General features: G+C 36.4%; 1 protein-coding gene across 1 annotated transcript in view; it reads right to left on the bottom strand.

Moving 5' to 3' along the window:
* Positions 1 to 6,209: 6,209 nt before the first annotated feature.
* LOC122808882 (gonadotropin-releasing hormone II receptor-like) overlaps positions 6,210 to 15,143 on the bottom strand; it is a 1,292,250-nt gene continuing 1,283,316 nt past the window's right edge. Inside the window, exon 6 of the mRNA XM_044079995.1 lies at positions 6,210 to 7,163. Coding sequence (XP_043935930.1) covers positions 6,667 to 7,163 — 497 coding nt within the window. The 3' untranslated portion in view covers positions 6,210 to 6,666. The remainder of the gene's footprint in view (positions 7,164 to 15,143) is intronic.

The raw sequence follows: 15,143 nt of genomic DNA, 5'->3' as shown, positions 1-15,143 counted from the left end.
CAACGGTTAGTTCAACATACACACTTCCAGCTCTACACAGTTGGCTTAGGTGATTCTTCAAATACTGCACATGCAAAAACATCCACTACTGGATCTTACTTCCTTCCTTAGAACACTGGCAAAGTGCCTTTGTTTGCACAGTCACCTTGAACACTCTATTTCCTTGTGTTTCAGCCTGCAAGCTGTGTTCTATGCATGAATGTGTTACTGCGTTGTCAGGGAATTTGTCCTTATTCTATTGCTGTGCAATCTCAGACTTGGCATATATACACACACACACACACACACACATATATATATATATATATATATATATATATATATATATATATATATATATATATATATATATATATATATAAATTAAAAGGTGGTGTGGGGGTGTAGGGGGACTGCTGCCCTGCAAAAAATATTGGTTTTGATTTTTGTACTTTACAAGCATTTTAGATTCACTCTAAATTGATCACTCTTTTTTGTCATTTGCCCTTTGAGGCATTAAGTATTTGATGATATATATATATATATATACACATATCTTATATGTAACTAATTTGGAGTGTGTGCCATGTGACTTGTCTCACAACATGAAGTTCATTAAGGTGTTAAATATACATTATGCCTAATGAGTATGACTATGTGGGTACCTAACGGTATAGATAAGCTGCAATGCCTTATAAGAGATGAAAACTGAATATGCTTGAATCTTGCTGCTCTTTAACAGAAATGACTACTTTGTCAAATGGATGTTTATTTCAGAACAGTCTGGGCAGCAGATCCTCATAAAACATTTCAAGTGAGAAACCATGTCTTTATAAAAACATCTGCTAGACACATGCACATACTCACACGAACACACACACACACACACACACACACACACACACACACACACACACACACACACACACACACTTAGCATTTCTGTTTTCACCTGTGAAAACAAAAGAAAGTTAATTTGATGTCACTTAGCATTTAAGATATACACTCATAAAGACAAAACAGCATTACATCATTAAAAATGTAATAAAGTTCATGATTTATTAACAGTCTTGGAAAGTACAGTAAAAGAAGTTTTTTTCACTGTGCTAGTTAAAATTGTAGCATGTCAGTAGATTTTCCATTTTCTGGTGCTGTCAGCTTCAGTCTGCAGAGTTCAGATCATAAGTGGAGTGGAACAGAAATATGGGTATATATGATAACTACTGTTGGTTAGTACAAATAGTGAAATAGGCAAACTAATGCTTGGGTTTCCCTCACTGTCAAGTATTTGTGAATGCAAATTGTCATAAACTACAGTGGCAAAATGGAAAAGTTATTTTGATACCAACAATTAAAGTAGAAATCAGAAGAAACAAACAGGTGAGGGAAAACAACTGAGAACATGCTAGTTACTTTCAAAATGTTTACGAAAAAGTTTTGCAAACCTTAGGATTTAGGAAATGTATAATCAGAAGTAGAATGGAGGATTGGGGATAACATTATCACTCCTCCCTCTATCATCACTCCTTTCTTCTACTCGCCTTAGAGCTTGATGGCTGTTACAACATGTGCTGAAGGTGTCTTTAAATGTAGTCAAGATGGACTTGTATTATCTGCATACAGCACCAGTAGCAGGGGAATTCAGGAATGGTGACCCTAGCTATCTGTAAAGCTCAGTGCTCTGACTAACAACTGCACATTGTGTAGTCCATTGCAATAGTGCACACTATATACCCTAATATATACATGTGTGTGTATACGTCTATGTCTCTGTATACATGTGTGTGTATGCGTCTATGTCTCTGTATACATGTGTGTGTATACGTCTATGTCTCTATATTCATAGATATATATATATATATATATATATATATATATATATATAGTGTGTGTGTGCTTTGTGTTTTTACCTTTTTAACTATTCTGTGATTAGTAACTGTGTATTCTGTATTTGGATGTAACAATGTACACTTCATACTGTAAATCTATGTACTGTATTTGTATATGTGTATGTATATATATATATATATATATATATATATATATATATATATATGGTTTACTATTATAAAGTCGGCATAGTATTGCACGCCTATGAACTATTCGAACTACAGATGTTCGAATAGTTCATATGTGTGCTGGCCACGTAATCGAACAGAATATTTGCAAATGGTCTGTGCATTTACATATATAACGTTCGATTATGTACAGGGATCGCGGTACAGTGTGGTAAGGGAAATACATCCCCTTCCTCACTGTAGTGCAATCTCAGAGTTGGAATATATAGTTAGGGGGGTGTGGGGGGGCGCAACCCCCCACATGGGGGTGCAGGTTGCCCCCCTGCATAAACGGGATGGTAGGTTTCCTAGTTAGGGAGTTACAGGAAGGGTGGGATTGCTGCTAAGTGCTGAAAATGTTGTGTTTGACATTTTCAGCATTAACAGCTGTTTTTTCACATTAGGGCCGTTAGGTGATGTGTCCTTTCGGCGAAACATTTCGCTCATAAGTACTTATTTTTTTTTAACTTTCGAGATTTTAATAGTAAACTATATATATATATATATATATATATATATATATATATATATATATATATGGTATGCATTGTGTGTTTCTTAACTTTTTGAGCTATGTCCCAATTAATGACTGTGTATTCTTTATTTGTTAATAATAGTGTGCACTATATACCCTGCACATACTGTATTTGTATATACATATGCTATGCTTTGTGAGTTTCTTAGCTTTTTTGAACTATAATCTGATTACTGATCATTTATTCTGTATATGGTGTAACAGTTCATATTACGTACCCTTTGTATTTGTTTATAAACACACACACACACACACGCACACACACGCACACACACACACACACACACACACACACACACACACACACACACACACACACACACACACACACACACACACACACACACACACACACACACATAGATAGATATTTATACATATATGTGCAGTTCTTTGTGTGTTACTTATATTTTTTTTACCGATATCCTGATTAGTAATTTTATATTCTGTTTTTAATTTTTATGATTGCAGCTGTGTTCATTTTAGAACTTTTCTTGTATATATACTATAATCTGTATGCTTCTTAATAAGGTAATTAATTCCTAATATAATGATGAGTCATTGTTATTTAAAAATGAGCACGATGATTGGAAAGCCCAACCAACGTGCCCATTGTAAATCAATCATATACTAACAGAAAAAAGTCTGGATGCTAAAGTATCATTCAGTGGCCAGACATTTCTAATGGAATATGCTACAGAGGGACGGTGCAAAGCAGAAAAAAATCAGGTATGTTCTTAAAGATAAAGACACAGAAATGTGCCTCATTTTCCTTCTTTTGTTTGCACTGTCCCTCCATAAAACTCGACAGACTCTTGTACCTCTCAACTGTCCAAATCTTTACAGACTATCCAGATTTTTACGTCATAAAACAGCAATGGAGATTCTCTTTTCTCCATTGCTTGTTTACAGCAGCACTGATGTACTGTGTCATACGTAAGCACAGTACATCAGAAACCATGCAAGAATGAGGAAAAAATGATAGCTCCATTATACAAAGACATTATTTACGAAAGGTAAGCAATTTCTTTCTTAAATAATATCATTGTATAATAGCAATAACTCACTCGTGGGTGTGGGTATATCAGGATTTACCCACATTTGGCTTTGTTTAATCTCTCGGGCTTTGCCCTCATGATCAAACCATGCCAACTGTAGGTAAATCATCATACTCATTTGTGGGCCATTGCTTAAAATTAGCACACACATTCCACTTTTTATAATAAAGAAAGTTTTAAAACTAGGCTTTTCACAACATTGAACAAAATCATATTTATTTTGTCAGGCAGCCCCACTACCCCTCTGGTAGTGTATTTTGCCCCTGCCCCTAACTTAATATTATAACTGTACCTGGGGTATGTTGTACTTTTCCCTCTTTGACAAGATGGCACTTTGGCCATTTGTACATTAGCGTACAACAAACAATCAAATAAAGCAACTACTTTTTTTTACTATCAGGAAATACTGTATTATCATTCAGCTGTGTGGAAGTATAATATGAACTGCAATGAAGATTAATCTTTGGTCTCTTCTCTATATGGGACCTTGCCTCAGCATGAAAATTCTGGTTAATTAAATAAGTCAACAATAACCCCACTTCAGTATAAGCACCTTGCACATGCCATTTCTGAGTACTTGAATAAACATTCTTATTAAATCACTTCCTCACATTATTTACCAGGACTGCCAACAAACAGGCTCCTTGTTTTCAATGTCCTATTCTGTCTGTAGAGGTTTACAACTCAAATAAACTAAAAAATACAAACAAAAAAACATTTAGAATTGCAGAGTGCATTGGCATTTATTTATTTTATATGTTAACCAGGTTAAGTGAAATGATACCCCTAGACCCTTTTTAGCTAAGATTCAGTCAACAGATGCAAAGTTTAGTGCAATAGATACAGACTTAAAAAAAATCTAATTCATCAACATGTTTTTGATGTATGGCAGGGAAAAAAAAAAAAACCCCAGAAAAACTAGGAGAAAATCCATGAAGACACAGGCGGAAGAAATAGACTGCACATGTACCCCAAAAGATCAGAATAGGACTTTGAAAATCCCCTTTGGCAAAAACAAAGTGCCCAAAAATTACCACATAGGTGGTAATCCATTAAGTACAGAAGAAGTAATTAGGGACCTGGGGACCCAAGTTGATAGCAATCTCTCATTTGACAACCACATGGCCAAAGTGGTTAGAAAAACATTTTATATAGCCCACCTAATCATGAAGGGATTCACATCTAGATCAGGGGAGGTCATCGTGCCTCTTTACTCATCCCTCATCAGGCCCATAATTGAGTACAATGCCCCTTTTGGGATGTACCTTACCAGACACCTGCAGCAACTGGAAAGACCTCAAAAGTACCTCACCAAGAGGATCAAAGGGCTCAAACAGATGCCATATGCTGCCCGGTTAAAGAAACTCCAGCTCTACTCAGTGACATACCGCCTGTTCAGAGGCGATCTGTGCCTGACATATAAAGCCATGTCCAACCTGGAATTAATGGACATGCTGCACCTCAGAAAATCCAAATCCCATCGAGCTACGCGCTCGAGAAACTTGAACCTCAGCACTGAAATAAATAGGACATGCTGGAGGGACAGATTCATAACCCAGAGGCTCCCTTCACTCTGGAATAAAATCCCAGTACCAGGTTAGGCAGAGTCCCTCATTGACTCTCTTCAACAGGAATCTTGATGAGTGGATGGGAGATCGTAGGTTTACACCGGGTATCACTTCTGTGTCACTGTTAGACAGAGGCACAGTATACTAACCTCGAAAAAGGGCATAGCAAAATAAATTTAAAATGGGTGGCGAAAGCCAAACACATTCTGGCTAGGCTTATAAATGCCCTAGGGCAGATAGCCTAGTATGAACCTATGTACCTATGAACCTATGAACCTAGCAGCAGTTTGGTGAAAAAACATAATAAAATAAATAAATCAATAAAGACCTAGGAGTCATGTGTCTCAGAAAAAAGCCTCATAACCCATTTTATCAGTAGTTTTTCAAGTCTTGTTTTTAACATTGCTTGACTTTGAGGAGCATTTCTCAAACAAAGGGTTAGATATAAATGTGTTTCCAGAATGTTTAACTTTAGCAGCTCTGATGACGCAAGGTAGCAATTTTCAAAGTGTGAATTCCACATTTAAAAGAAGCTGCAACATCTGGGGACACTAAAAACCTTGAACTATTTCTAAAGCTTTAAAACACATAAAATGCCACAAACAGTATAGTCTGTCAACACATAATATCTTCACAAGCAGATACCCAGGTTAAAACATTTGTGATTTTATAAAAGTTTTAGTGTACTTAATTTTAGCCAACTGTGATATCATTGTTGCTTTGATTTATTTAACTGGCATTTCAACCTGTCTTGTTCAAAACCTCATAAAAGAATTATAACAAATGGTATCTAAAAATGCTAGTACCTAGTATGTGTACATTACCGATGTGTAGATTTCAATAATTGAGATGTTAGAGACATATTCTTTAACAGGGAGCTGGCCACATGCCTTGATGTATAGAAGATTTTTAATTTAGCAGGATATTTATTTATCTCTCATTGTCTCTAACTGGTATACACACACACACACACACACACACACACACACACACACACACACACACACACACACACACACACACACACACACACACACACACACACACGAGTGAGAAACTGTGCTAACCAAAAAGAAAAAATAATTCAGAGTTTAGAGTAAATAATTACTTAAATCACTTCCTGTGGGCTAATAATTCCAGAATGACATGGAACATGTAATCTACCATGTGTTTCTTAAGTTACTGCAAAAATTAACACCAGCATAGGTATCAGACATTTGAGTACCTTGACTGCTGAACACTGAATGAAAGATTTTGAGTCTTCTATTTAATTGCATGTGTGGGATAAAACTTATGTTTTATGTTAACTCTGTTTTCTCAAAATGGCATTGCTTTTAATCGTATTTTCTTTCAATAATTGACTTAGCATAGGTAACTACATATTCTAGGTGAGGTGTTGTAGGTGATGTGATGTCATTCAATATTTACATTACATTTGTCTTAACAGACAATCAGACTTCTAGTCCATGTTACATAAGAGTCTCTGTTACCTTCTGTTTGCAGACTTTGCAGTTGCCTTCATGTGAAAAGTTTCCTTGCACCTGCATTTCATATTTAATCAAACCCTCAAGATTGCCTCCTCCAACTTTTTTGATAGGTTCAGCAGGTGTGGAAAAGCGAAAAGATCCAGTAAAGACAGATGCTGTATCTGGTTCCTTTATGCCTTTTGCACAGTGGCAGACTTTTTGTATTTCCTTGCGGAACTGGATAGTGAAAAGCCCGTAGATTATTGGGTCCAAACAAGCATTGAAGAGGCCAAAAAGAAAGAGTATGTGACTGAGAGAAGGTGGAACCTTCTCTCTGGTAAGCATCTCAGGAGAGAACCAGTACCAGATCCCCAGGAGGTAATATGGAGTCCAGCATACAATGAAAGTCAGCACAATAACAATCGACATTTTCAGTGTTCTCATCCTTGCTCGTGGGATGTTGTTACGAGATCGTCTTAAAGGCATCTCTTTTGATGAAGCTACAGAATAAAAAAACAGAAGTTAGATTTTCCATTCTCTTAGGCTTGTCTTTCATACCTCCTTGTATGTGTTTCTTTTTTTAAAGTATTTATTTAAAATAGCTCCTTTTCAGTATTATTCTAAATGAAATATGAAGTTGTGAAAATTAAATGCAGTTAAGAACTGTTCAACACTGGAAAAGCAGAAGTTGTCAATCAACTCTTATGCCCCTAAAGTACACCAATCAACTTAAAAAAAAAATGCAAGCAGAAAAATCTGTTACCAGATAGAGAGACCTCTCATCTGTATTCTGCACAACTACAACTACATATTCATTAGTCATAAAATCGTCAGTCTGTATTTTTCGTATATCTGCTCTCATACGTGATAACACAGAATTGCACACCTCGCTGACTAGCAGCTTTGGCATGAAGTAAAATATGGCAAATAAATAATGCAATTAGCAAATCATTTCAAAGCAGCTTTTTTATTTTAACTTCAATTTTTCAAATACACCATGCATAATTTATAAATGTAGCTGGTTAAGAAAAAAAATGCAGAAATACCTAGCAACACCACCTGTCATATCAGCACAGCTACCACTATAGGAAAACTGCTTTACCAATAGTAAAAAAGGGTGGTGGTCACTTGCCTTCTTCAAAGTTACTGTGACAGAGATTAACGACTGATGGTCACTTTCCTTTGTCAAAGTTACTGTGACAGTGATTAACAGACTGACAGCAAGTTAACAACTTATTTTAACATTCCCAGAGTGTACTCATTCCCATAAAAGGTAATGTGTAAAAAAGATAACAAACACATTCGCTAAGTCACCATTTTAGTGGCATAATTAAAATAACAAAATCAACAAAAATCATTGTATTTTACAGGGGCAAACCTCCTGCACCCCTAGCCACCCCCAATTATGTATACTAATTCTGAGATCACATAATATAAGGGAAAGTACATTTTCCCCAACCCTGAGAACTGTGCAGTCTCACACACCTGCCAGCCATCTACTTACTCAACCAAACTATGTCGAATAAACAGATGTCGACCAAAGATACATTTGATCAAATTTGCTGACCCATTTATATATTATAATTTATTATGAGCCTAATGAGAGAGGATTAGAGAGGGTTGATAACTGCCAAATAGTTACTTAAACACATATATAGAGAACCTGTAATACTCATCATATATGGACTCCCTAAGACTACAAGAATCCACAGAGACCACCAATGAGACCCACAGTTTCTGGAAGTAGTTGGGCTACTAATGCCTTGTTGAAATATTTAGAACATGAATAATATAATCTGTTGAAATATAGTAGAAGTTATATAAAAGACAAATGGTTCATTATCTGCATTGCATTTATGGACAAATAATGGCTTAGAGAAATTGTGGCTTGTCATCTTAGATGTTAAATCATTGTTGACTATAATCCCAAATGAGATAGGTATACAATATGTTAGAGAATTTTTATTCGAGCATAGCAGTTTTTCTATTAGTAAATAAGAAATTATCTGTTCTATGTTAGCAGTAGTCCTTTGCAACAATGTTTTTTGTTTAAGGAGCAATATTACCATCAATGCTCAGGAGTCGCTATGGTCACTCATGTAGCAGGTACAGTAGCTATGCTAATTTAATGTTAGCCAGATGGGAAGAAATTCATATTTTTAATAACAACAACAACAATTTTTACTATAAAGAACTATCCTTTTACAAAAGATTTGTGGGTGGCACCTTCCTTCTTTGGAAGGGGGATGAAAACACTTTGTATAGTTTTGTTGAATATTAACAGAGCACAACTAACTTTTTATCTTTAGAATTAAAATATTCTGATTGTAACATTAAGTTTTTAGATGTTAATACTTTACATAATAATTATAAATGTGATACTACCATCTATAAAAAAAATTACAGGCCACACGATATGTACATGCTAATAGCATGCACCCGAGATACGTTTATAAAGGGGTAGTAAAAAGTCAATTACTTAGAGCCAGTAGATTAAATACAGCTATAGAAGGGCTTAATAGAGAGATGGATGCTATGGTGCATGATTTTACTGTAAGAAAATATAATACTAAAATGATTAATGAAGGTATATCATATATAAATTCTGAAAGAGGAAAAAGCAGGCAAACTGTACCTATTAGGTAATATACCAGTGAAAGAACATACATCTGATAATCTAGATCGGTCTGTAAGTTATATCACTAAGTATAATAGATATACTCCACAATTAAGGCCATTATTGAAAGGAATTGGAATATCTTAACCTCTGATAATGAAGTAAAAAATGTATTGTTGACAAACCCAGTTTTGTGTTCAAGAAAGAAAGGAACTTAAAAAACAACAGCTGTGTTATAAACATTTCTGTTTTTATAATACTAAATTTATATTTGCTACTCATAGAAATCAAATAGTACAGTGTTATAATTGTGTTTTTTGCAGATTTATTAATTCATCTAAATAATTAATTTATCCTGTTTCTAAAAGGAAATTTATTTTTAATACACATGCAACTTGTTCCACTGAAAATGTGGTTTACCTGGCAAATTGTGAAAAATGTATGTTATTTTACATAGGTAAAACAAATTAGAAGTTAAAGGATAGAATAGCATCACATTTGTCAGAAATATGTAGGTGTATTGAAACAAATGCCTTTATTTAAACACACTAATGTTTGTGGTATTTAACATATATTTAAATTTAGAGTGTTAGCTAAAATTTTCATTGGTATTAGGGGAGGTAACTTGATTAAGAAAACTGAAGTTGAAGAGTACAGGAGGATAAATTATTTTAGGGCAGACCACCCCACCAGGGTTGAATAGTAAGAATAGTGTCAAACCTTTTATTAAAAGAAAGACAAATATATGTAAAGTAATTTTATATATAGTGTTTATATTTTATGTTTTGTATTTTCCATGCATAAATTATTTTGACATATTTTATAAATAAGGTTTTAGATCTGATATCCCCTTAAATTTTTTAATACTCATTTTTGCATTGACAATTATTACTTTGAGACATGTGACTGTATCTTGAATTTTCATTCGCTGACTTGTATTCAGAATTTTGTATATGTTGATGGAATTATAGCCTTTCACTTTTTTAACACTGAGGAAGAGTTCCATGAGACTTGAAAGCTTTGTTATTTTATCTTATTTCTTATTAAAGTTTTGAGACGTTTAAGACGTTCATACTGTTGCTTTTTTACATTTTGACTGTTTGCTTACATCAGTTCATTCAGCTATCAAAGCATTTTGTTTCACTTAAACACAGAAGCAGAAATTTGTGTTGGCATTATATCAAGATCAATTCTACGATTTACTTAACAAGTCAGTTTTTCTAAGTGGTAGGGAAGTATAGCTTTTTATTAGATTTTTCTGTCATATATCCTTAAAAGATCATATACATTTAGAAAATAAATTATTCAGAAGACTAGGATCTCTGCACATAATAGCTATTTGCATTTGAAAATACCTGACTTTTATTCTTGCTCCATTGTATGACTTCTCTTGACTTTAGAGTTCAATTGCTTTTGGTTTGGTGTGTTTACAAATGTGCTTGTCTATAAGTTAGTTACATTCTTGCAGTGCATTTTGAAAGAAGTTGCAAGTACCAGGCTGAAAAAAAGGGTCTATATTAGATCACCGAATGCTTAAAAAAGTGAACAGTGATTGATCAAACTTATGTAAGCGAAAGCTTAAAATATCGAAGCAACAGAAACCCAAATTTTTTCCTAGGGAAAGAATTTGGTTGTCCGTTTCTGTTGCTTCGGTATTTTCAGTGCTGTGGTGGAAAGTTATGGGTCGGGTTCAGTTAAGTGTGCGATTGTGTGGATGTAAGTGTTAGGGTGGGTTAGGTGAGTTAGGGTTAGGGCGCGGGTTAGGTATGTGTGCGATTGTGTGGACGTGAGGATTAGGGCGGGTTCGGTGAGTTAGGGTTAGGGAGCGAGTGAGGTGAATGTGCGATGGTGATGGACCTTAGGGTTAGGGTTTGGGTTAAGGTAAGTGGATAGTTAGTGGTGTGTGTATAGTTTAGTGTAGGGTTAGGTGTCAGATTTTAGGTGCATGTGTGTGGATTGCTGTTTGTTTGGTGTGCTTGTGTTGTGTGTATATGTAAAAATCGCTGTTCTGACAGTTCGAGATTGTAAGCTTTCGCTTACATAATTCGATCAATCACCGTTCGCTTTTTTAAGCGTTCGGTGATCTAATATAGACCCGAAAAAAAACATGTGTGTGTGTATGTGTGTGTCTGTGTGTGTGTGTGTGTGTGTGTGTGTATCTATCAATCTATCTTGCTATCTATATTTATATGTGTAGGTTTATATGTTCATAGGTAAATATTAGGCTGTTGAACCAAAGAACCATTAGTAGCCTGTCCATAATGTCCCAAATCACAGGTATCCATGAACATGACTAATTAATACCTAGTTTCAAGCCCTTTCAGTGAGGGCTTGAGGGGCCAAACCTAGGGTGTATTTACAATTGGCCATTCATTCATCTAGGTTATGCTTAAAGATGGTTAGGGAGCTACTTTGCTTTAAATCTAAAGGAAGCCTATTCCATGAAACAGTTATTCTCTGGGATATATATCTATATTGGTAGCAGGTCCTGTACATGTTTCATGGAAGTTAAGATCTCTCTTGAGCAGGTGTTGAGGGTGCTAGGAGTTTTGTAGATGTGCAGGAGGTGACACAGGCCTGGATACTTTGAGGCTCAGTAGGCTGGACAAAGAGTGGACTAGACAAAGGTCATCTCTCAAGAGTCTTTAGAAAACTGAAAAGAGAGATACCACCTTAAAGTGGTCTAGATAACTCAAGGAAGACATGCCCTCCATTATCTTAGTGATGGAATGCTGTGGCCTCCTAAGCTGGTTCATAAGCTTAGACGGGTACATATCAAAGGGTCCATTATAGTTTGTTATAGGCTTAATTAGGGAGGAGTAGAGAGGAATGATAACTGCCTTAGATATGGAAGAAATACCCACTGTTATTATATCTAAATATTAGTTTCTACCAAATAAAGTTAATAGTTTACTGTTTCGTTGTATTAAAAAAATTCAGGTTTTTCTCATTTTAGGAATCAGTCTTTAGGCTGTAGCTGTGATTTTGTGATTGCCCAGACTTCAGGAAATTACTTATAGTGAAAAACTGTTGCTTTGTGAGTTTGTGTGCTATGTAAATTTTAATAATGATCTATGATATAAAAACAAAGAAATATAAACTCCTTGATCAGAAAACCATTACTTCATAAGGGTGCAAAACACTGCTGTGGACATGCAGTACAGCTTTCAAGAGTGGGAGGTGCTCTAACTTGTGTTTCTCAGCAGAAGTTTAGCCTCAGACATTCTCTGAGGAACAGCAGTGTGTGGAGCAGTGTTGTGCTAGTTACTTATAAAAGTAATAAGTTACTATTACTAGTTACTTTTAAGTGAAAGATATTGTACTATTTATTACTTTTCTAAAAAAGTAATATATTACTATTGCTAGTTACTAACTAAAGTAACTAGTTACTGTTGAGTTACTTTTATATAAGTATAGTTCATCAATTCTTATTCAGATTTACTCACATAGTACTTCTGTGTGAGGAATACATGCTTATTGCACATGAATACGAGTGTATTAAAGTTGTATACACAGTGTTACAATAATGATGAATATCTTTTTACAGTTTACAGAGTCCCACAGACTAGTCTTTATAGTCATAGAGTCACAATTTAATACTTAAACCAAAGTACGCACAGCCAGCAATGCAAGACTCATAACAAGTTACAACCCATCAAATTTTCAACAATGTACATTAGGCTAATTTGCTAAAACTAATGCTGAGGACACAAAAATGCTTACAGAAAATGTCATATAGGTCTAACAAGACTGTTAACACAACAATGTCAACCAAAATATCACTTTATATAACTATTCACAATGACTACACATTTTTGTTGGCTCGAAGAAGGAGCAACTTTTCAAAGTGTTCATCAGTGAGTCTATTTCTTCTTGCAGTCAGCACTTGTCCACCAAGACTGAACGGGCTTTCAACAGGTGCACTAGCTGGCAGAGGTCTATTAGTGTTCACAAATATCTCCTTGGCTATAGGATAACTGTTGAGAGAAGATATTTCTTTGGAAGAGTCAGCCAGATACATGTCCATCTGAGAAGATGTGCTGACAATGGCTGGCGTCAACTCTTTGAAGCTGAAGAAGCTGTCTTCAGCAGTTAATGCAGAAGCTTCAAATGACCCATGTGCAGGTTCATCAGTTTCTGCATTGCATCAAGGAGCAGAGCCTTGCCTCTGAGTTCATAGGGTCATAGGTTGGTACTAGGCTATCAGCCCTCGGGCCTATACAAGCCTAGCCATAACAATTCCCTGGCTATTTCTTCCCACAGTATTTACTTCCCTGGACCCTTGTCTAGCAGGGTGACTGACATGATCCCCGGGGTGAATTTCCTACCACCCATCCAATCATCAAGGTTCCTTTTGAAGAGGGCCAAAGAGACACTCTGCTTGACATGTATGGGCAGTCTATTCCAGAGTCTGGGGAGTCTTTGGGTCAGGAACCTATCCCTCCAGCATGTTTTGTTCATTGTGGTGACAAGGTTTAGATCCTTGGAGCGTGTGTCTCTGAGGGATTGGGATTTCTTTAAGTGTAGCATGTCCAACAGCATTGGGTTTAACATGGCCTTGTATGTTAAGCAGAGATCACCTCTGACTAGATGATATGTGACAAAGTATAGGTGGAGTTTTTTTAGACGGTCAGCATAGGGCATCTACTTTAGGCCTGTGATTGTTTTAGTGAAGTATTTCTGTGGCCTTTCCAGTTGTTACAGATGTCTTGAGAGGTACATACCAAATGGGGCATTGTATTCTATAATGGGCCTATTGAGGGATGAGTACAGTGGGACAATTACCTCCTTTTTCTGGATGAAAAGCCCTTAGTGATGAGGTGTGCCACACAGAAGGATTTCCTGACTGTTATGGTGATGTGGTTATTGAAGGTGAGAGCACTGTCCACCTGTGTCCCTAAGTCTCTTATCACACTCTTGGTGTATAGTGTACTGCCACCTATGTTATAATTCATGGGTACATGTTTTTTTCCCAGAGGGGATAACTATACATTTCTTGCCATTGAGCTTGAGCCCATGGCTCTGGCACCAAGCATCTGTTTCTGTAAAGCCCTTTTGTAGTATATCCATATCATTTGGGGATTCAATAATGGCTCCCAGTTTGCAGTCATCTGCGAGCTTTGATAGCCAGAGTCCCTTAGTGTTGGCCTGTACTTCAGAGAAGTAGATGCCAAACAAGAGCGGTCCCAGGACTGAACCCTGAGGTACTCCACTTATCACTTGTCTGGAGCTGGATTTGGAGTCGACTATTTTTACAGTGTGGGTTCTGTCAGTAAGCCAGTTGGCAACCCGTTGAGTGATGTATGGATTAATGCCCAGCTTAGTAAGTTTATCTATGATTCCAAATTCCAGTGGGGGATGGTGTTGAAGGCCTTGGCGAGGTCCAGATAGGCTGTGTGGACTGCCTTACCCTTGTCCACAGCTGTGGAGACTGATTTGAAGAAGTCAGTCAGGTTCAGGATACAAGATTGGCCCTTCATGAACCCAAACTGCATGGTGTCCAGTGTTTAAAGGTTGCCAATGTCTTTGTTTATAAGTTCCATGATAATATATCCCATGGCCTTGCAGATCAGACTAATCAGACTGATGGGGCAGTAGTTCCCGGGATCCAAGGTGGATCCCCCCTTGTGGAGTGGGATAACTGTAGCTGTGTGCCACTCAGTGGGCATGAAGCCTGAGGTGAGGCTATGATTAAACATGACACTTAGGTGAGGTGCCAGTTCATTTTGTAGTTCATGTAGTACACAGCCTGGGATGTCATCTGGTCCCATGGATGCTGTATTCTTACCTTTGGAGAGTGTTTCTTTTTACCAGTGTGGCTGTTATTCTCGGAATTTGGCAATCTTTTGGTATTGAGATGGGC

Source organism: Protopterus annectens, chromosome 8.part0, assembly GCF_019279795.1.
Source record: "Protopterus annectens isolate FY-2018-M chromosome 8.part0, PAN1.0, whole genome shotgun sequence".
In the NCBI taxonomy this organism is placed as follows: domain Eukaryota; kingdom Metazoa; phylum Chordata; order Ceratodontiformes; family Protopteridae; genus Protopterus; species Protopterus annectens.
This window is presented reverse-complemented; position numbering and strand designations above follow the sequence as displayed.